Source organism: Onychostruthus taczanowskii, unplaced genomic scaffold (genome assembly GCF_017590055.1).
Source record: "Onychostruthus taczanowskii isolate IOZ18803 unplaced genomic scaffold, ASM1759005v1 scaffold8, whole genome shotgun sequence".
NCBI classification, from domain to species: domain Eukaryota; kingdom Metazoa; phylum Chordata; class Aves; order Passeriformes; family Passeridae; genus Onychostruthus; species Onychostruthus taczanowskii.
In genome coordinates, this window is record NW_024505892.1 from 12,347,826 (window position 1) to 12,370,639 (window position 22,814).

Below are 22,814 nucleotides of genomic sequence, written 5' to 3' on the forward strand. Positions count from 1 at the left end.
CCCCCGTCTGGAGCGTCCGTTCTCCCTTTGAGCTCTGCGTTCCCCGAGGAGCCGGGGTTGTCTCTTGGCACCGCTGGCAAGCCCGCGGCCCCGGGCGGCTTTGCGGTGCGCGGGTGCGGCGCAAGCAGTGGCAGCTGTAGGAAGCCGGGGTGAGGGTCGCGGTCACGGTGGGGTGTTGCAGCAGGATGGAGGATGCATAATAGGAGGCACGTGTTAGGGATGTCACTGCAAAGCCTCTGCAGCTGGTAGACCTAGCGGGAACACAAGTGATATCCATCCGTGGTTCGGACTGGAGCAGTTCACAAGCCTTGTGGGTTTAGCTGTGCTTTAAGAGGCTGCGTGCACAGAGCTGGGGAGATTGTCTTCTGTCTTGTGGTTTTGGTCAGTCTGAAACTCGAGCTGTCTGTGTGAGGATACATCTGCAGAAAGGCTGCTGAGTGGGGGCACGACTGCAATCACCATAGCAGCGTTGAATGCATTCCTCTGGGAGGAAAAGCAGATGCACAGTGTAACAGAGACAGGATAGCTGTCAGCAGAGAAATATGCCACAGCTTGTCCCTGGAATTATGTATTTATTATCCTGGGCATAACCCTTACTAGGTTCATATTTCTTACAGTAATTAATTGAATTACACTTGCACCACAAAGCCAAATCTAATGAGGCACTTGTATTTAGATTCCTATCTAAAGAAAGCATCTTTCTCTGAGATGACATCTTACAAACAAAAGCCAGAAGCAATCGGAGAATGCAAAAATGTATTTTCATTTTACAGAAGAAAACACAAATTAAGTGGCTTTTCCAAAAACATCAGGAATTTTATGGCAAACCCCACATCTCCTGTGCAAGAACAGCTTTTGGTATGACAGAATTCTTTCCCAATTAACACCACAGCTGTTTAGCAATCGGTATGACAAGGAATTTACATGCTAATGGCTGAAGAGGATCTGTGGCTTAAGCAACATAAAAACACATTCCCTTTCTGTGCTTTTCTGCACGTGTAGTATATCTGTTCAGCAATAGGGAACTTAGTGATTTAGTTTCTTCTGGAAGCTATACTAGCTTGAAAGTGTTTAAAATCATAGAATATGATGAATGTGCTCACATTCATGCCTTCTTGCATCCAACTACATGTAAGAGGCCAAAGTTTCACTGGATTGAATTTGTCATCATATAAAACTTCCCTTCTTTATTTGCCTTTCCCATCACACCTGCTCAGGAAGAACAAAGCATTGAACTTCAAATTAATTGTGAGAGGAATTGAGGCTACTAAAAATTAGGATTTTTGAGTAGTATTGGTACCTAGTTTGTCTTGAAAATACTAGGAGTTGGGAGGTAGGTGCATAGATGTTTGAAACTGTCCTACTCATCTTTCAGAGTCCAGCCCCAGTGAAAGCAACAGTGACTTCAGATCAAATGTACTGCATGCTAACATCTCTTGCTTGATTTCTTTGGAAATAGTTTTAAAATAATTATATCATTCTTATAAATATTATTACTCTTAAAATTTTTCCACATGAGGCAAATCCAGGAGTTTGGAGCCAGAGCTGTGCAAGTGCTGGCCTGACAGGGAACTATCATTATCACTCAACAATGCCACCCTGCTATCTCTGCTGGGGCACACAGAGGTCAGAAAGCAGATATGTGCAAGGAGGAGTTAGAAATGTATTGTGATTATCAATGTGAAAAGAAGGCTCCTTGTGCAAAGCAGACTGACCAAATTCATTCCAAGATTTCCAATTTATACACATTACCTTATAATTAATGTATTCTCATCCCTCATTCTTCCACATGGTTCCTGTTCAGCTGAATGCTTTCATCCTTGAATTAATATTTACATGTTTTATATGTAGCTTGTGAGGCTTAACCTCATGTTGCTATCACTGAAGTGTTTCCTTTCTCAAGAACCAAAAAATGCCTTCAAGTGACAGCAGTAGTAGTTTAATAGGTTTTACTGCTAGCCATGAATTTCCTGTAACCTGAAAAAAATCTATAGATAATTTTTCATTATCTGTTTTCCTCATGTGCTTTGTGTAAGTGGAAATTACTGGTATGAATACAATGTCATTATGGCTATATCAACAGCAAATGCTACTTCTACCTGCTGTGGAGTACAAGAAGACAGTGTACAATTACTACCATGTGACATTGAATTAATTTACACAGTAATCCAAAGGCTTTTCCAGCTTTCTCATTGAGTTGGTGGGATATTAATCTCACAAGAGTGAGAAATAAGAATATGCCTTGTGATTAAGGCGATATGTTAGAAAGCTGCAATAGATCCTAGATGAAAATTTTAAGCCTCGCAGGTCTGGAAGAGAGGAATAGCTGAATAGCTCACAGAGGCCCTGGTCTTCCACAATCCAAATGCTCCAGGAGAACTGTAATTCCACCAACAGCCGCTGAAGTCACTCAAGTTCAGAGTGATTCTTCATTTGTTTTGCTATAAATTTTTCACATACCATAAACAAAGAGGTCTCAGGTTCTCTGCAATCCTTTGTAGAGGAAGGAAACGTCTTGTTTCATTGAGTAAATTATTACACTGCTTTAAAGAAAAAAAAAAAAGGCAAACAGGGAAAGAAATCAAAGAAATCCTCTCTCAAATCAAGAGAAATCATTCTGCTCAACAACCTCTTAATAGTGTTTTGAAAAAAAAAAAAAGCTGTGGATGAAGCATCATCTAGTATGGAAAGGCTGTGCAGCACTGAAAACTCTGGCTCAGCTGAGTTCACTTAAAATTCAGAAAAACTCTTTTATAAAGTAGAACAGACTTAGAGTTGAAATTTCAGTATTCTCACACATGTGCACACAAGTGTGGAGTCTTTTTAGAGAAAAAAAAATCTGGAAATTATCTCAAGCTTGAAAGTGGGTGAAGCAAAAAAAAAAAAAAGTATTTCTGAAAAACAGGTCCTTTGGAAGGTGACATGGTGTTATGAATGTTGTATGTAATGTGACCTTCAGCATCTTTTGTAGCAGCACATATCAGGGAGCTTAGAAACCAAGAAATGCATAAAATTCCTGTTTTTCTTTCCTGTCCCCAGCCTCATGAGCCTCTCTGCATAGGCACAGCGTTGCTTGTGTGAGTGTGTGTCCTGCCTCTTCCACTGACTGCGAAGATTCCGCCCCCGTGCTAAGAGCTGAAAGCCTCAGCAGCCTTATCCAGTCATGTCGATTATGAATTCATACAGCTCACAGCACCAGCCAGAGAGGACCTGTGGACAGAACTGAGGGAGCACTCTTGGGCAGGAGCAGCAGAGGAGCTGAATTAAATCAGCAGCATAGCAAGGGGGTGACCCTGAGCATCCTGCCTTACAGAAAGGCAGGTGTCCCTGTTTGCATATTGTTTGTGACAGCGTTTGCCAACCTTTGCTAGTGGGTAAATGTTTAACTAGCAAGCAGCTCCCCTCCCTCCCCCAAGATGAAGGAAAGAAGACAGATAAAATGGAATGTATACCTTTATATTCTTTTTTTTTAAATTATGTTTTTACAGACATCATGAAAATTTGACCAAAAATACATGAGGCTGCAACCTGGTGGTAACACCCATCTCACTGAGGAAGCAGAGACACCTGAGGGATGAGTGAGAGCTCTGCAGCCCCAGACTCATGTCCAGACCCTGTGCCTGGCCCCAGTCCCAGTGAACTCCTTCACACAGGACAGCGTGCCAGGCCTAGGTGCACAGACCCTCTGGCTCTGCTAGTGCCTACCACCTGGCAGTTCTGGGCAGCAAACAACCCTTCTCACTCAATTTGCCTGTAAAAAGCTGTTTGATCCCACTGTAGTTTTCCTAGAGTGACATTATGGTAGTGGCCCCCATGATAAAATAGTGTTAAACACTTCCTCGGTTTTTTTTTTTTTTTTTTTTTTTTTAATTTCTTTATAAAAATAATCAAAAGTTACCAACTTTTCAAGGATTCAGTAAGGGCAGAAAAATACTGTAGGCACATATTGCTTACATTACATAATTACTAGTAAGTTAATGACTAATGAGCCATTTAGCTAACATAATCCTGAAGTAATGCTTTATTTCATTTTAATTTATAATGTTTTCCCAAACCATTGAGCATAACTTTTGCTGAACACTGTGGATATCTTTTATAACTTTTCTAGATCAAAAGGTGACATATTTACAAAAATCTCAAACATTTGGTGCAAGTCCAAATGTCACAGAATCATAATGTAGCTTATTAACTTCTTTTCTAGCCATTGCCAGCAGCTGGTGTTTAGTCACAGAGAGGAAAAAAATAGGGGCAAAAGTGTGTGTGTCTCCTTCTAATAGACTTTTAGACTGCAGAGAGTTTCTGAGCTGCACTTTGCTTCAGCCTTTATTCAGTAGCTTTTTGCGGATCTTTCTAACATGCAGCACTCCCCCAAAAAATGAGGATCAAAAATAAGATTGGAATAAGAAGGTCACAAAGATTGCCACTACTAAGCAAAGTTGCTTCAAAACAAACGTGAAGCATTTTTATGGATTCCAATTTGGTTTTTTTTTAAGCTTAGTATTATAAGATGGTTGTTGTAGAGATCTTCATTAACAGACATTTTCAAAAAATTATTTGTTTTCATTATGATTCCAAGTGAAAACAAGATTTCAATGCTTGATAAGTCTCTTCAAAATACAAATCCACTCTTGTAACTATATTTTTAAAAAATACAAAAGCAACTATTTTCTGAATTGTTGTGCTTAACCTGATCTCAAAGAAAGCTCTTTTTATAACCATCTGTGTCTCCTTTGGTTTATATAATGAAGTTTGGGTTTATGGTATTGAAAGTGGGAATATTGTAATTATCTTTCAAAGACCTCTAGTCCTTTTTGGAAGTGGGCTTTTAATGATGTTCACTATCAAGGAGTTCCACAGCTTAAACAAGTTGTGATAAGCATTCTCATTCATCCATTTAATGTTAAACACTTCTAAATTTTATTTATATTTCCCTTTGAATTTACATGATGAAAAAAGGTAGGGATGACGCACCATAGCTAATCAAATAACTGTGAAGGACATGAAATAGATTTTTTCCACCTTCTTACTGAGAAGTGTTCAATTATCAGCTATAAGATCTTGTATCTCAGATCAAGAATAAAACTTCAGAACAAAAATGTTTGTGTAAAATGGAACATCTCCTCGTCGTGTTGTGTGGAGCAGTTCCAACTGAGTGATGTCTCTTTTTTTAAGGGGGAACAGGGAGCAGCAGTTGTCACAGTGCTAATCTTCAGCCCTGGGATGTGCTGCCCCTGTAGAAAAATCATCTAAGGAGCCAGTTACCTAAATCACTCTCATAAGATTGTGGTCTTAGGAGCTCCCTCAGAGCCACAGTCTCAGATACAATCTCATCCTTGTCATGTAGAGACTGAGTTCATGATTTCCAGCACTTCTGATTTGGTCTTCTCACATAACACATGGCTGTGCTCCTTCTTTCTCTCCTGCCAGCTTCCACCATTGCTTGCTTTCCCCTTCTCCCCACATCATAGCAAGCCTTCCTCCGCGTTTATTCTCTCCAATTCCTTTGTCTCAACTCTGTTGCTCCTTTCCAGATCACACTCAACAGCTTCACCAGAAGATCCCAATCTCCTGCATGCTAGAGGCCATACCTTGTATACCTGGTGGTACTTTGGTCTGTACAGTCTGTGTATGGCCTGGCCTCCAGCCCCATGCCACCTCCCTGCTACCTTCTGACCAGGGACATTGATTACCTGCTGTTCCCTACCCTACCTTTAGGGATCTCACATCTACTAGCATTAAAACAGTCTTCAAAGGCTTCCCTGCCAGCTTCCCTGCTGACCAGGCATATTTCATGTACAGTCCTTATCTCAGGTGATCAGTCTACAGATCAGGAGGAGGGTACCAGCACCTGGAAACCAGAGAAACTAGCTGACAACTTGTTCCCTCTAGGAAAATGTCACCACATTGTCTGTTATCAGAGGTGTAGTGTCAGCAGTTTTACTCTCAGTCACACTTCCCTGAAGGCAGAGGGGAAAAAGTCAAATTGAATATACTGACAGTTTTCCTTTATATGTCTTCCTAGCAAAGCAAAACCTTCGACAATAAGCACCTGCTGCTGGATAATGGAAGTACATTGAAGTTAGCCTTTTAGCACCATTGATTTATTTCAGAGAGATATGTTACACAATAACCATGAAAGCAATGACCTTTATTGGAGACCCATATATGCCTCAGCCCCAGGCAAACAGAGACTCAAATAAAAGTGGTTTGACAAACAGGCCAGATTAAGTTCTGAAATAATTGGCAGGTAATTTTCCCCCTGTTCAACTAGGCTGGAAGGGAAGGAACTGTACCAGCAGATGACTGTTTGGGCACTGAAGCATACTTATTACTGTCATTTGTTTTTTATCATTAAGTAGCTTTTTATGATGTCTGGGAAAAGCTTATTTTATTCTCTCTGTGTGAGGACTAAACTAACTGGCTTAAACTAAATAGCAGAAAGAAAACTTCTACATTGTGCCTTTCAGTAGCCAAAACAATAAAATCAGGAAGAGCCACAAAGACAGCAGCAAGTCATTTTTAGTCCGAAGTCCATCACAGGAAAACAGGATGAGTCAGATACCCTCACAACTCCACATCATTTCCCAAAAGACTGGCACTGAAGACTAAAGGTGACTCTGCCTAAAAGGCTTTTGTTTAGCTTACCCTTTGCCAAAGCTGAGGTATGACATAAATTCCTCATGGGTTCTGAGCACAAGAAAAATGGTCCTGAGCTGGTGCTACTTTCCAGGAGGTGATGTGTTCTGCTTGCTTCTCCTGCATCCTGTAGGCAAATACTGCTGGATGTGCATGTGCCTTGGCACTGTCCTGATGAGAGGAAGAGATAAGCTGGGAAATCAAAGATGCTAAAAAGGTAACCCGAGGGAAGTAAACTTTGGTGACATTCTGGCCAAATCTCATTTGTACCGTGGAGGAGAATAAAGTGACAAAGCAGTGGGAAAACAAATTGTCAGGGAGAAAAGAGGTAGCAACTGAAGCAAGTACAGTCCAGCAGTTCCCTGCCCTGTGCTCAGGCCCACACTGACCACATACACTCTCAGACTCCTTTGGAAAATGGACAGCCAGTGAGTGAAGAAAGGAGAGAAAGCTGCTCCAGAACAACATATGTGACGTATGACCGAGTATATCAAATAACTTCTTTGATCTTAGATCTAATGCACTCCCTCAGTATGTCATGCCTTGACACCTAAGTGATGGCCAGTATTTTTCATCTCTAATTAAACCACAGCAGTGACTGGGTAGTGCTGTGCTGGGAGTCAGGATGCAAGACTTTAACAGGAGGGAGCAGCAACTGCTTCTGTCTTTCTTGAAGGCAGCAAAAGCTTCCTCACTCTCCCCCATTTCAGCTTTTACTCCCAAACTCGGGATGGGTGCAGGAAGTAAGTGAATGTGATGCAAATTGCACAATTTCATTGCAACCAAGTGTGAATGCTTTCAGCTCTATTATACCTGCTTAAGGTTTTGTATAGTTTTTCAGTTTGTTGGTTTGGTTCACTCAGGGCTTACTGTGTTTAAATTACAGCCTTGTGTAAGATCTCTTTAGTAGAATATACATCAAAAGGATGCAGAGGTTGTTAACCACAAGATGGCACCTCTAATCTGGGTGGGCTTACTGCCTAATAACCTATCAGGGTTGTGCACAAATTTATGGTACTTGTAGTCAGAGATGAAATTAAACAGCTTAAGGAAAAAGCATTCAGAAGTACCCATTAATAGAAAAATCAAAGACTTACATTTTCAAGGTAATTAAATCATGTGTTCACAGACAGGAAAACTAGACCTATCCAGAAGATATGACTTCAAAACTTTTAATAGGTTACAGCCTGCCACAGCACACATCACAGCTGTGGCTGAGATACACTATGGGTCTTTCACTCTATGGACACCCATTACCTTGGGAAGAAAAGGATAATAAAATAGACGGATGTCAATAAAGTCCATCATTTGAGACCCTTTAGCTCAAAGGTACTTCCCAGAATGTGGCTTAAGAGACTTCATTTCAGTGTTAAATATTAAAACTGGCTTGGCAGACTGAAAAATTTTTCAGGGTTTTACAGACCACCTTGAGTAGGTCATGACTTTGTTCAAAGCTTTAAGGGCTCAAGAAAAATTGAAAGTACCTGATATCTCAAGAAAACATGCCAAAAAATCCCTTTTTCCTACTGTTTTTGAGTTTTATATACAAGGTGCACCAGAACAGTCATGGGGAAAAAAAATTTAAATTGCTTCAACTTGGCATACTTCACATGGTTTTAATCTTCCCACCCAAGGCAACCTCAACTAATCTAATGTATGCACATAATGATTCTTCATTTGTTTAACAAGTCATTTATGCAAGAAGAACATGAATTTGAAATGCTAACCTAATCTCCAGCATCAAGAAGAGTTATGTCAGGTTGTCTGTATGCAAGACCTAACTGTTGGCAGTTGTTTCTTTCAGCAGCCAAACCATTTTTGAGAGTGACTGCTTTCTGCAGTGAATCTCCAGTGATTTTGTCCAGTTTTTCATGTATTTTGCACTGAACTTAAACACAAATCTTGAAGTAGTCTTTGTCTCCAAATTAGCATTCTGTAGGCAAAACCTTTCATGCCTTTGTGTTGCTGAAAGTAATTATTACCAGGCTGTTATCGACCAGCCCATTTCCTGAGTGCAAAAGACTTTCTGCTTTCCTCCTTATTGATGTTATTCAGTGAGGAAATTTTTCAAATTAATTTGTAATGTTATGTATTATTCTGAGCTGCATCATTATCGTTAATAATAATTATTATTATAATATAATAATATAATGATTTATCATTATTATTATTGGTTTTGTTGTTGGTATTATTATTATTATTATTATTATTATTATTATTATTATTATTATTATTATTATTATACTCTGTATTACACTGAGCTAAATGTGGACCTCTCTAGCTTCTTTGCACCAGCCCAGTGGTCCAAGGATGCTGTAAAGCTGATCTGATCCAGAAGGGCAAAAGGCTTTGAAGGAGGGGATATCTCAACAATCCACATGGATGTAAACCACTTGGCCAGGGAGCAGTATAGGGACATGACTACATTAGTTGTATAGACCACAGTAGCAGTATAAAAAGTCTGTAAGGCTTAAATAAGGTATGATGCAAACTAAAGATTGCATTAAATTTCAAGAAGCTTAAAAGAAGAGACTCTTAAAAAATATTTGAAGGTGGTAATTAAACCCTTGAAGTGGACAGCCCAGAAACAGGGCTGTGGCCAGTGTCTTTGCAGAGTCACAAACATGCTCACATCTCTCCTGTTGCATGAGAAGTGGAAGGGAAGGCGCTCCTGGCTCCTGTCCAAGGTGCCATTACCCTTGGGAGCTGGAGTGTCTCTGAGGTTAATCTGGTGAAAGTTTTGTTTGGTTTACAAACTCTGAGTGGCCCATGGGCAGACAGTTGAGGGGTCCATTTCAAGACTTTCTGTCAATCCTTGAATGCTAGGAATATGGTGACTGTGTGAGTCTTTTATTCACGGGGTTCCCAGACGAAGGAAGAAATTATGACTCTGACTCCATGTTCTTAGAAACCTAATTTATTATTTTATTATCTGTATTATATTAAAAAATACTAAACTAAACTATACTAAACTATACTAAAGAGTACAGAAGGGATACAGACAGAAGGCTAAAAGATAATTAAAAAAAACTTGTGACTCTTGCCAGAGCCCCGACACAGCTTGACCCTGATTGGCCAATAAGTCAAAACAATTCACATGAAACCAATGAAACAAGCACCTGTTGGATAAACAATCTCCAAACACATTCCAAAGCAGCAAAACACAGGAGAAGCAAATGAATAATATTGTTTTCCTTTTTCTCTGAGGCTTCTCAGCTTCCCAGGAGAAGAATCCTGGCCAAGGGGATTTTTCCAGAAAATATGACTGCCACAATCTGAGCTGAATTCTCACTCTTTTCTCCATTTCTTTTTCTTATTCCAAGCAAATCTCAGTTGAGTGGACCTGTACAGCTCAGGTCTTCAAACTTGAAGTCTACTTAAAAGCTTTGTGAGATTGAAGATAAAGACAAGGCTGAGCTTTCCCTAAAAAATTAGGCAGATATAAAGTGTGTTCTTACTGTTGTAAACCTGATTTATCTTCTACTATTACCAGCAAAACAACAGTTTGTGAACAGATATTTTATGATACAAAACCTGCACTGAGGAATTAGAAGGGGTATACTAGTAGGTGCCAGCATTATAATGAGCATAATTAATTTGGATATATACCAAGAGCAGTGTTGCACTAAATATTCAAAAAAGACCCCTGATTCATCACATTTTAATAGTCTTTTCATTGCAGAGTTGTAGAATAAAAGTAAGGCCACCCAAAGTCAACTTCTGCCTTCACTTGCAACCTTGCTCTTTGTTGTGCACAATTTAATAAGCTTGATGTTTTAGATGATGAAATTTCAATGTAAACTAAATACCAGTATTCAGATTTTCATGAGTTTGCAATTAAGATTTTTTCTCAAATGTCTGTTAAGTTTTAGATTCTCTAGTAAGTTTGAATGAAAGTGTGAAAGCAGCACACTTAAAAGACTGCATTTATAAATTTTGGTATTGCATTATGAATTTTGGTATTACTGCGTCCCTCTCAACTGTAGAAATCGCATCACTTATACATCTGTGTCTGGATAATGGAAATGTTTGTTCTGCTTGTTGAAATAGGTAGACTTAGCAAAAAGTGTAATAGCAGCTAAGATCAAGACTTTGAAAAGCTTCATTATGATTGACTGTTACTTTCCATGCTGTTAAAATTATGTTTAATCAATTGCTTTGGTATTTATTTGTTTATGCCAAAAAATAATCCTGGGGACACTAATAATCTACTTATTTGGAAAAATACATGTTTTGCAAAATGTACCTTGTGGAAATAAGCCCCTTATAAAATCTTTAAATATTTTGTACAGAGAAATGCCCATAGAATTCACTGAAAAGAATATTGTGAATTTCAATAAGCTTTTGTTGATTAGGCAGCAGGTGGAGGTAAACACTTTCTATCACCGTAAGAGCTCTGCTTCTATTCATTGCAAGAACAGCATGATTAGACGTCCAAAGATTACAGAGTACATCGAGCAAAACCCTTCAGTAATGGTCTATAGAGACCATTAAACAAAGCAAGTCCAAGAACTTTTAAACTTGAACTGGCAATAAAAATTAGATGGCAAAACTGAAAAATATGCAGCATTTAAGTGAGATAAGGCCCATGACCAGTGAAGGAACTTTATTCTATTTATTCAGAGTTTTTCCTGTCTATCCTCTGTCATGCTAACCCAAAAGTCATTTACATATTGGTTGATGGTTTGGGCTTTATTGCTGCGTTAAATCATAATGTCTTTAATTACTGCTAACAAAGCATTGTCGTTATTATCTGACAGTGCAGTCTCCAGACAGACCTGTCCTGGAATCACATGTGATGGCAACAGCACTGAGCAGCATTCCCAAATGTGCTTTCTTGTCCATCTGTGAAGAAGGCAGGCAGTCATCTAAGGTCTGAGCAGGGATCAGCAGCCTGGGTGAGGGCACAGAATCCTTGTCACCTTTGAGAGCCACTGCCCCTCTGTCACTGTCCTGGCCTGAGCAGATCAGGTGGGAGCAAGCTGGATATGTCTGCTCACAACGCAATCAAACCTTCAGGTCAGCTCTGGACAAACCTTCAGCTACTCCTGCATATCTCAGACCTTTGGAGAGATATTCATTTTGATAAACCACAGGGCTTAGTACCGGATAACGTTAAAAGCAGAATATAAATGTTGCTGCTTTCATTCTCATCTGGAAGATTCTCCAGCAAATTGCCCAAGAAATATTTTCTTCTCCTTCCAAAGGGTTTTTAGAAACGTAGCTTTTATTGTGTACCTCTCCCACACTACAATCCTGTACATTTTCCCCATTTTCCAGAAGAGAGACTTGTAGATGCTTGCAGCATCTACCTCCTCCTGTGTTAGTTACAAACTTGTTATATAAATGGAGTAAGGAAAGTTTTTACAGGACTTTCACATTATGGAGTTTATTTACATCATGAAAGTGTCATATTCAGATCATACTTTCTCAAGGTATCAATCAAGATAGTGTTTGAATCTACTTGAAAATCTGTTTTTAAAAACCACCCTAAATTGAAATTAGGATTGTTGGTGTCTTCTCATGCACAGTGCTAAAAATGAGAGAACAGATCCAGTACTAATGACTTCAAATGTTTATCATAAAAGCTTTCTAGGTCCATTCAACATGAAGTCTGCATTTCTGCGCACCCTACCAAAGAAAAGTTCCAAATGTGCATTCCCTACACAATCCTTTCATTGGGATTTTTTGCAACTGACTCATGTTCTGAAGAAATCTAACTCAGAGATAAAACCCACAAAATTATGTATTTTCCATTTTGTTTTCCCTAGCAGGTTCCCCGACAGGTCTTTTGAAATGAGCTAGTCCTCTTGAAAAGCACTCCATAAATTGTAAAATATTTGATCAAACACTCTTCTTATTAGTTTTTCAGGAATGGAAGGAAGTTTCATCAAAAGAGCAAGCCATCTGACCCCCCAAAATTGAAGCAGCCCCAGGGCCCAGCAATCTCAGCAGCAGTGAGGGCAGCATGTCCAGGAACATTACTTAAATTGAATCTTTTTTTGTACCACTGCAATAGTACAGCATCCACATTAAAAATGGGTCTCAAGTGCTGCTCATTTGGAATGACACCATTACAACTTCACAACCTAGAAATGAATTTTCTATTTCTACAGAACATAGTTATGATATTTGGCATGACATCAGCAGGTATAGAAAATCTGTCCATGTAGTACCGTATCTGATCTGTAAACATACCATTTTTTCATCTTCTCAATTCGTTAGCATCTATAATATTGTTTCTTCTGTGTGTATCTTCTTCTTCTGCACAAGTTAAGTTAATCTTTTCTTCCTTACACCCTTTAGCTGATGTCTCACTGAACTGCTAACATGGAGGTGAATCATAGCATGGTCATTTCTTTAAAACAGGAAATGTGATCTTTGACAGTATCTAGCACATTATTTTACAGACGCTTTTTATAGATGATGCACTGAATTAAGTTTTATTTAACAATGTCAGTTGTGTTCATTCACATGCTCTGCCAATTTTTTTATCCTAGGTACACGAAAATGAAGACTGCCACCAACATCTATATTTTCAATCTTGCGTTGGCAGATGCCCTAGCAACAAGTACTCTGCCATTCCAGAGTGTGAATTACTTGATGGGAACCTGGCCATTTGGTACCATCCTCTGTAAGATTGTTATATCCATAGATTACTACAATATGTTCACCAGTATCTTCACACTCTGCACCATGAGTGTGGATCGCTACGTGGCTGTTTGCCACCCAGTTAAGGCCCTTGATTTCCGCACTCCCCGAAATGCCAAAATTGTCAATGTCTGCAACTGGATTCTTTCCTCTGCCATTGGCCTGCCAGTCATGTTCATGGCTACTACTAAATATAGGCATGGTAAGTCTGGCTTTCATTCCTAAATTGAGTACTCTACATTTAAACTCCTTTCTGCATTGTTTCACTGTAGTGTAGAGGCGTTGAATTAACTTCTGACCTCCAACCTGTGTAAAGCAAGTATCAGTGCAAATGAACCCCTTCAACAATTTTACATCTGGCTGTAGTTGATTGGACATGCAGTGCATGTGATCTGTGTTTTACAACAAGCAGCTCCAGCTCCTTCAGTGGACCCGTGCAAGTCTTGATGTCCCGCTTGGTTGTCCCACTGTCCCACTGTAGTGTTTGGAAAAGCCAATCTGTGCCTGCCTGCCTTCTGCTGTGGGGCAGTTCTGCACTGCCCTTCAGCATAGGAGCCTGTGCTTTACCCAGGATACTCCCACTGGGAAGCTGGCAGTCATAGATATGTTACTCCCTGTTTGGCAGGACATGATACAGAGCAGAGAGCATGTTCTGGACCACTGGTGCTCCAAGACCTTCCATAAAGGGGCAGTGGCGGCATGTCAGCATAAATCCAGACCCTCCACAGTGCATAGTTACCAAGTGTCATGTCATTCTCTTCCCCTTTACCCTGAAATGCCCAAACTCTCAGCATATATGGTGGCTTAACAATCTTTCTTTTCACCATGTTTTATACTGAAAGTGAATATCAGTTACAGTTTAAGCATATATGACAATTCAACTCTTTTCCTTGTTTAGTATACATTAAATTCCAAGCCATAATATGCAAAAGTGAACTTGTTAATTTGGTTTTGTTTTCCTAACTTAACGCTTCATGCATGTTTTGCAGCACTCTGTCCTACCAATGTTTGTGCAAATGACAGGTCACAGATTGCTTCATTTTCCATGTTTGCTTAGGTGTAAAGTCTTCATATATTTGCTTCCTATGATACTTAATTAAAGAAAGGATTAAAGAAAAGCAAATGAAAAACTGACCTGACTGTTCTTCTCTGCTCTTTTCCTTTTCCTCAGGCTCAATTGACTGCACCCTTACATTCTCCCACCCTGCTTGGTACTGGGAGAACCTCCTGAAAATCTGTGTGTTCATCTTTGCCTTCATCATGCCAGTCCTGATCATTACGGTGTGTTACGGGCTGATGATTTTACGCCTGAAGAGTGTTCGCATGTTATCCGGCTCCAAAGAGAAGGACAGGAACCTGCGGAGAATCACAAGGATGGTTCTCGTAGTGGTGGCAGTGTTTATTGTCTGCTGGACTCCCATCCACATTTATGTTATCATTAAAGCCCTGGTCAACATCCCAGAAACTACTTTCCAGACTGTCTCCTGGCACTTCTGTATTGCTCTAGGGTATACAAATAGCTGCCTTAATCCAGTCCTTTATGCATTTCTAGATGAGAATTTCAAAAGGTGTTTCAGAGAGTTCTGCATCCCCACTTCCTCAACCATTGAGCAGCAAAACTCCACCCGAGTCCGACAAAACACTCGTGACCATGCTTCCACTGCCAACACTGTGGATAGGACTAACCACCAGGTATGACTAGCAGTGGAGATGTCATCTCTGGATCCAGGCCACCCGCTTGGAGATGACATGTGCTCTGAAGTTACCACTTACACTGATTTATAGCTTTTGGAAGGTCTGAACACTTTCAAGGTTATATTTGAAACTGGTGTATGCATACACAGAGACCCCAGTCCTGCATGGTGCTAAGTTGTTCTCTGCCTTGCTTGATGCTCAGAAGCCTCAGAAGGGTTCTAAAGAGTACCTTGAGTGACTGGGCCAGCGTGCATGCATGTACAAAGCACATTAAAAAAAACAGTGTTTCACTTGCAAGGTGTTTGCAACAGGTTGAAAAACACAGATTTCCCTGTTCATACTCCTTGTCTGCTGATGGAGACAGGAGTGGGACAGAATACAGATCTCTCGTCTTCTCTTATTGCAACAGAGAATAAAAAGATAAAAAACTCTGCTTGTTCACTTTGATTGATGTACAAAGAAGGCCTACCTAGCCTTGTTTGTCCTGGAAGTCATGCAAGAGATAGACCAAGGCTTGTCTACATGCAGTTCTTGTGTCAGATAATTATGGGTGAATAAGGTGGGGTTAGATATGTATATATATGTATATATAGATATGAAAATATGTACACACATGTTAAATATTAATGTGCCATTTTGCCATTTCAGGTATACCAAGGAAATACCTTTTCTATGTAGAAAAAGCTTTTAAGAAGTAGGGATTTTATGGCACATCAGATAACAAGGGTTCTTTGTGGTTTTTTTATTCAGCCTATTTTTGCATCGTTTTTGCAAAGAAGCTGTTTTGTACATGTTCAATATTCATAGTCCTGTGCTTAGTCTTGAGATTTTCCGAGCTTCATCTCTCAGCAAAACAGGAAAGCAAATCTTAACATTCATGAAAGTAATTCAAGCACATTGCAATTGCTAAAAGAAGTTCGAGTTGTCTTTGTAATTCCTTAGAAATAAGAACAAAAGGCATAAGCCTGCTTCATTCCTTGCCGTATCACCTTTCAGCAATATACTCAGGTTGCTCATGCAACAGTTTCTCACTGCTGCCACTTCAGCCACAAGCTGGCTGCCTCCTTGAGATGCAAACTCAGTGGCTTCTTGTGAAAGCAGCTGCCTGACACTCAGCTGCTACCAAATAGCCCAAATAAGAGTATTCCCATCTCCAAGGAGACTAAACAGTAATTGCACCACAAAAGAGGAGGGAAGTCTAAAGGGAGAAGGGCTAAAGCGAGAAGCTTCATTGAGCATCAACGACTGGTGTTGTTCACCTGTGTCTGACTCATACATGCCAAACTGTGGCCTGTGAAATCGGCACCTGCTCAGTCTGGTGGGGAAGCAGAACTGCCAAGCTTGGCATAGGTGCACATATATATGTATGTATGTATGTATTGTAGTATTTACTAGGTGTAGCAAATTACTACATTAATTTGTTAATAATGCATTTGTAATCCTCAATGGTGTCAATTTTGTGCATGTGTCTGACAGCAAGATTGTATTTCTGTCTAGTACAATTCCAGCTTTTTAGAGTGCAGTGTGCATGCACCCATTTTCTACATTTAGTTGTATCTCTTTATATTACTTCTAAGAGAGCTGTAGCCTTCTAAACTACCCATAGAAAAGATTAATGCGTACTAGGTACTGCCTAGAGGCTGAATGGAATAAAATCTGTTTCCCTTAGCACTCAGCAAGCACAGAATAGAAGATGATGTTTCCCAGAGAGATCTACACCACCAAGAGAGACAGCCTGCTGGGGCAGGGATGGAGCAAGCAAGTGAAGTGATCTTGAGAGTGGCAATAAGGAGGAAGCTAGTCCTATAGTTGGGTTCTTTGCTGGTTAGGGTTTGTTTTTTTTCCTTCAGGGAATAGTGATGAAGTAAATTAATTATGAAGAAATCATGCATATGTAAAGAGCAGGGAAGGGAAGGACACTGAAGAGAGGGGGAGGTGAGAGGAAGAATGCTGAGGAGAGAGGGAAACATAAGGAATGAGATCCAAGTGAGGCAGTAAGGATGGAAACTGAGGCAAAGAGCCAATCTGCATGAAACAAAAAAGGTGTATGCAGAGCTGGAAGAAATTGTCTGACTGATTTGATAGCTCTTCCTAGCAACTAACCATCAGTTTTCCCCAGAGCCAGGGAGAAGAAGCTAGCACTTGGTAGCTCAGGTCCTCATAGGTGGGTGGATAGGACTTTGCATGTTCGGCTATTTGAAAGACCCTGGAGTGGCCAACTCCCTTTCCCTCACCACCATCCCTGCAGTCCTGGCTTTGGCAGCTACTGATGCCAGATGTGCTCCCTGACTGCTGACCTGGGCCTTCTCCCTCGAGTTCAGCAGCTATTTGGTACAACCTTTCTCACTCTCCACAATGTCCATGGAATACATTCATTCCATATATTCATGTTCAATAGCAAACCATGTTCAAAGCTTAATATTAAAGTTAATTTATCTTTTTTCTCTTGCAAACATTGCTGTAAGAGACATTTTTTGATGTCTGCTTTTATCAGAATGAAACACAAGATTGTTGAACTAATCTACACTAAAAAAGTTCTTGGGATAATAACTAAAAATGTAATACCTAATATTTTTATATTATTATTTTAAACACAAAAGGCCCTACAGTGAATGCAGCTTTAGCTTTCAGAAAATAAAAAAGAAAATAAACCCCCAGACAAACAATATTTGCTCAGACAGTGAGATTCTCTAAATTCTATAGACAGGGTATTCTTTTTACAGGTAAGTGCTTTCTGTAAAATAAAGTATAGCTTGTGTTTCTGTTGATTGAGGTATACTGACAAGCTCTTTCTTGTATAGACAAGGCCTTGGAGAGTATTTGGTATGAATTCTAATTGCAAGGCTGTGTAGTACTTGGCACACTTCATACAATTTTCTAAGAAACAGGTGTTCTACAAGTTGCTTTTTTGCCAAGTGAGAATTCTTTTCCTCTGCTAAATGAGAACTGCAAGGCTCATTGCATAAGGCCTAACACTTAAAGCATTTAAAAGCATTTAGAATTGACACTCTTAAGTACTTAAATTGTTGGAAGGAACAACAGTGTCTTCTACCAGTTTAAAAGCACCAACAGGAAACATCATAAACATTCATATTATTCTGAGTTAATATAGTGGCCTTGGGCCTACTCAGTGGCTCCTTGGCATTATCAAAAAGGTCTAGATTAAGTGCTTATAATTTTCAGGAGGGTTTATGCAATCCTACAAGTGCATTTGCAAGGAGAAGGATGTAATCTTGGGGGCAAAAAATGCTTGAAAAGCAAAACTTCTTTCTTTGAACTTTATGACCAAGTATTGGCAGGGGAGGGGAATGAAGGACCAAATAGTAGCTTTTGCAAATGGCTGAGGGTTTTTGATGTTGTTGACATTTTAACTGATTCGTATCAAAATCTTGGCAAGTATATTGAAATGGCTTTTACTTCAGATGCTCAGAGACTCTCTGCGTCAATATATCTCTGAGATTAAAAGAAGGTTTAATTTTTTTAATTTAAAATCAATTGATAGTTATTTTTCCCTGAAAATTGAGTTTTTGCTAGTATCTATGTGTTAATAACTAAAAATCCTAAATAATTAGGGAAGTGGATTATTAATAATTATAGAAATCTGAGAAATTTAATTTGTTTCAGTGGATCAGTTTCTTTGTGACCCATTTTTTGTAGCTGCTTTTATAGCAGCTTCACCTGAATATATCCAAGCAATTAAAGAAATTATGTATAGGCACATCTTCAGGATGATTTAGTGTGTAACTCTTCATTTCAATTTTAGCTTCTGATGCTTTTTTGTCAGCTACTGAAATGACTAAATGCCCTAATGGAAACTGTAAATCCTCCCCATATGCTGAAAATGAGACCTCAGATATGTTCAATAACAAAAGGCTCAGCCCTGAAAGTTTTGCCTTTACAGCCTGGATTGGCAGCCACATGTAGAAATGATATTGGATTCAAGAGAAAGTTTTTGAGTTAAAACAAGGAAAAATTGAAAGCTAGTTTCACTTTGATTAAACGAAGAAAGTATTTTCTTACTGCTTAATTTTCCTTGTGCTATACGACCCACTGTGATCAAATGTGGGGAATGCTGGTGATTCCTGTTGCAGAAACATGAAAAAAATTGGACAGCTTATTGGCAGATTCACATCTACCTGAATTAACAGAGAATGGCCTGCCCATGTATTTTTAGGAAATTAATATTTCTCCTTTGTGAATTATACTGTATTTCAATAATAATTTTAAAGTACTGGTTTCTTTAAAAGCCCATTTCTGGCAAGATAGTGACATCTATAAAACATTTGTGATAGATCCTTAAAACTGGGCTTTCTTTTGTAGCTGATATGTGTTGACACGGGCTCTTTGTGAATCTCCAGGCTCCATCCGTGTCTATGCCATTCCATAAACCCTTGATTTGCAGCGTCTCCCACCCAGCTCTCAACAGGTTCTGGTACAAAATTTGCTGAGCAAAAAGGGGTTGCAGCCTTTCAGGATGTGCCATGCAGCAAGCAGGCTTTCTTGATGAAAACATCTCTAGTGCTACCGTGCCTGCATGCAAGTAGGACTCAGCCTGGAGACAGTGGACACGCAGGGATGAGGGATTTTGGGTTTGTTTGCTGGTAGAAGTCCACCTCACACAGAATTTAAACTGGACTATAACTGAAAATCCAAAAATTAGACACTGTTCTGATATGGAAATAGAATGTATTCAACTAAAGCGCTAATTCCCCTATAACTGCTACAGCAAGAATACATGAGCATTTTTCCATGCTCATGAAATTCATAGAGAGTTCCACCCTAGAAAGAACAACTGGCTTGATATGTAGTATATTCTAATTCTAATTCAAATTTCAGACCTACTAATGCTTCTTTGTGATCATTTCCTCTGTTGCTTCAGACAAAAGCACAGTCTTGCCTTACTCTGGGCTATGTGCTCAGCTTTATACATCAGAACAGTGGCTGCAAATGAGAAATAAATTCCTCCTAAAAAAAGCACACACACACTTACTAGTGGGTGGGACGATATCAAGCAATTGTTCATTGTATTTGCAATTTCTTTCCTTTCAGTTGGAACTTCAAGAAGCTGAAACTACTCCACTGCCGTGACAGGGTCTCCTGCTGCATGGCTCTCAGAGCAGTTGCCACTGCCACAGTGTGCTAGTGGGAACATGTAGGATATGCTTTCCCTCAAAAAAATACCACAGAGGAAAGTGCCTGCTTTTCCAGTCTGTCAAAAATTGCTTCTGCAGCACATCTGCATTGCACTTAACAGAAACATGAAATGTTACAGTGAGCAGAGCCAGGGGATACGGGGGCCTTCCAGGCTCCAGTGTTCAAAGCAGTGCTGTTTACCAGGAGCACATACATTAGTCTAAACAAAGCTACTGTGCCTGTAGCAACCTGACACACTCTTGGTAAGTTACAGTGGCATTAAAACACATTGGCGACAAAAATTCAAAGGCTAGACAACTATAGTTGGAAAAATAAGGTGAGCTTTTGAAGCTGGAAAATGATGAGATATGAAGTTGTAATACTGTTGGGTACACTCTATTTACTCTTAAAATTTATTTGTAGAGGTGTTTACCGTGCAGGTTATTTACGTGCTGAAGTCTCACGAGGTCATGTAGAACAGCACATTTGTAGTTCAAGAGTTCTTCTCTTGCAAGGGTTGCATGTTCTGCAGTTTCAAAGGAATTTTTTTCAGTGATCCCTTAAAACAAAAAAAAAAAAAAAAAAAGGCAAACCAAAACACAACAAAAAAAAAAAAACCCTAAAAAAGCCTCCAAGCTTCATCTTCTGCTTCTATTTCACATAAATTTAAAAAATACTTTAAAATCAAAACAATGAGCTATCACTTTTTCTAAAAGAGATGAGTAAATGAAAGTATTCTGCATTGTTATTGATTGTCAAATGATCCCCAAAATAGCATAGATTAACATAAACTTCTTTGTGAATACAAATGTAGCTATAAGCCTGTCACAGCTTGCACAGGCTGATGATGTCTTCTCTTTCAAGTAGTTTCTCAAATTTCAGCTGCTATGTCAGCAGCATTTTCAATTAGTAAGTAAACAAAAGCCCTTATGTGAAGCACTTGGAGCAGTTAATGCATTAGACCTTTTAAAAAAAAAATTTAAAAAACAATTTGCTAGACATCTACTATTTCTTAAACAAATCCATAGTGTGCTTGCTTTTCTAATTAACGTGATACAGTCTGCATCTGCATTTTGTATTAGCTGCTAGAACACATTAAGATTTCAGGAAGAAACAATGTGCTGCAGCAAATGCCTTCTTAGCTGTTTTCTAGTATGAAGATTAGAAATATATATGTAGATAATTCGTGGTTCAATGGTATTTTCTAGACATTGTTTGTTACTTGCTCTGTAAATAAATCATCAGTAGTTAACTGGAGAAAAATTGTACTTTGATGAATTTAAGTGTATTCTGAAATACAACTATATGGAACAGGGGTTTTTTTGGGTTTTTTTTCTTTCTGCAGTCAAAATATATTTCTTATTTTCATTGTTAAAGTCTGTGTAACAATAAGGTTATAATGTGAAATTGTTTGTTTCTGCCATAGACTGCATAATAAAGATTGAAGACCAAATCCTTTCAAGTTGTAAATTAAAGGATTATTTGAGTTTCATCACTGTGTTGCAGCTAAATATGTAGCCTATATACAGCAGAATATGAAGCTAGATATAACAGAAGTGCCTTAATTTTCTTCTCTTTCTGTTGAAAATTCGACTGTGTGGTCATATGAATTTATGTTTAATTTTGTGCTAGTTTAGCTGTATCACTTCATAGCCATCATTAAAGTTTAAACCAGAGTCATCACCATTCTAAGAGGTTTTTGCATCTAATTTTTAAATAGCATAAGATAGGCGCTTGGAATAAGTTGATACCTTGTTTTGCACCACACAGCAGTATTATTTAAATAACAAAACCAACACAGAATACAATAGATTTAAATGGAATAACATCCGATGGCATCATTACTACCTGATGGATTCAGAGTAATCTGACATGATCACAACCAAAAAATTTTAAAATATTGAATGAATATTTGGAAAGTCTTAACTGATAGACCAAAAACATTTTAAAGTAAACTTAAGATCATTGTTTTGTGAGTAGTCAAAAGTTCAGCTTTCACAAAATTTACGTAATTAATTGAAACCATTATTTCTTCTTTACTTTGCATGAAGCACACAGGCAAAATACTGTGACTTGCCAGCAGACAACCAAATTCTTTTAAGGACATTTTCTGTTTCTGCAATCCAACAATTGAGAAACCTGACTGTAAATATGTTTAGCAGTAATAATATTGTAGCCTTTATGGCTTAAGGATATGAAGAAGTAAATTTTATTAGCAGAGCACTAGCAAAAAGTAAGAAAAATGTCTTTATTTTCCATAAGGCTTGAATGTTCATCGGTAGTGCTTTGCAGTAAGTAGCACATTATTACACAACTTCTGTATCTGCATTGTAAACCTTTAATAAAAATGTCTCTGTTTCTTGTGGATTTGCATTCAGCCCCATTGTCCATGTTTGTGGTGAAAGCATTAAATAGCACTGATCCCAAACAGACCCCTGAGGGAGACCATATGTCCATCTGGGCATTGAGCCTTAAACCACTACTCTTTGGGTGTAGCAGTTTCTCATCTATTGAGCAGTCCATCAAAGCTGTATGTGCCCAATTTAGAGAGAAGGACATTGTGGGAGATATGTCAGAAGTCTTGCCCATGTCCAGATCGATGACACCCAAGGCCCCTCTCTAATCCACACTGATGTAGTCACTCCATCATAGAAGGCCACCAGGTTGGTCAGGCAGGATTTGCCCTTGTTGACGCCATA

The 22,814-nt window shown here is 39.0% G+C and overlaps 1 protein-coding gene across 2 annotated transcripts in view; it reads left to right on the forward strand.

Moving 5' to 3' along the window:
- The window catches only part of OPRM1 (opioid receptor mu 1), a 22,156-nt gene extending 1,585 nt beyond the window's left edge, over positions 1-20,571 (forward strand). The window contains exons 2-4 of one of the 2 annotated variants that reach the window (XM_041423743.1): positions 13,137-13,489; positions 14,459-14,979; positions 20,539-20,571. In XM_041423743.1, the coding sequence (XP_041279677.1) occupies positions 13,137-13,489; positions 14,459-14,979; positions 20,539-20,571 (907 nt within the window). Of the gene's footprint in view, positions 1-13,136; positions 13,490-14,458; positions 14,980-20,031; positions 20,158-20,538 lie in introns of those variants that run through there. The other variant, XM_041423742.1, reaches the window with a different exon arrangement.
- Positions 20,572-22,814: the final 2,243 nt, after the last annotated feature.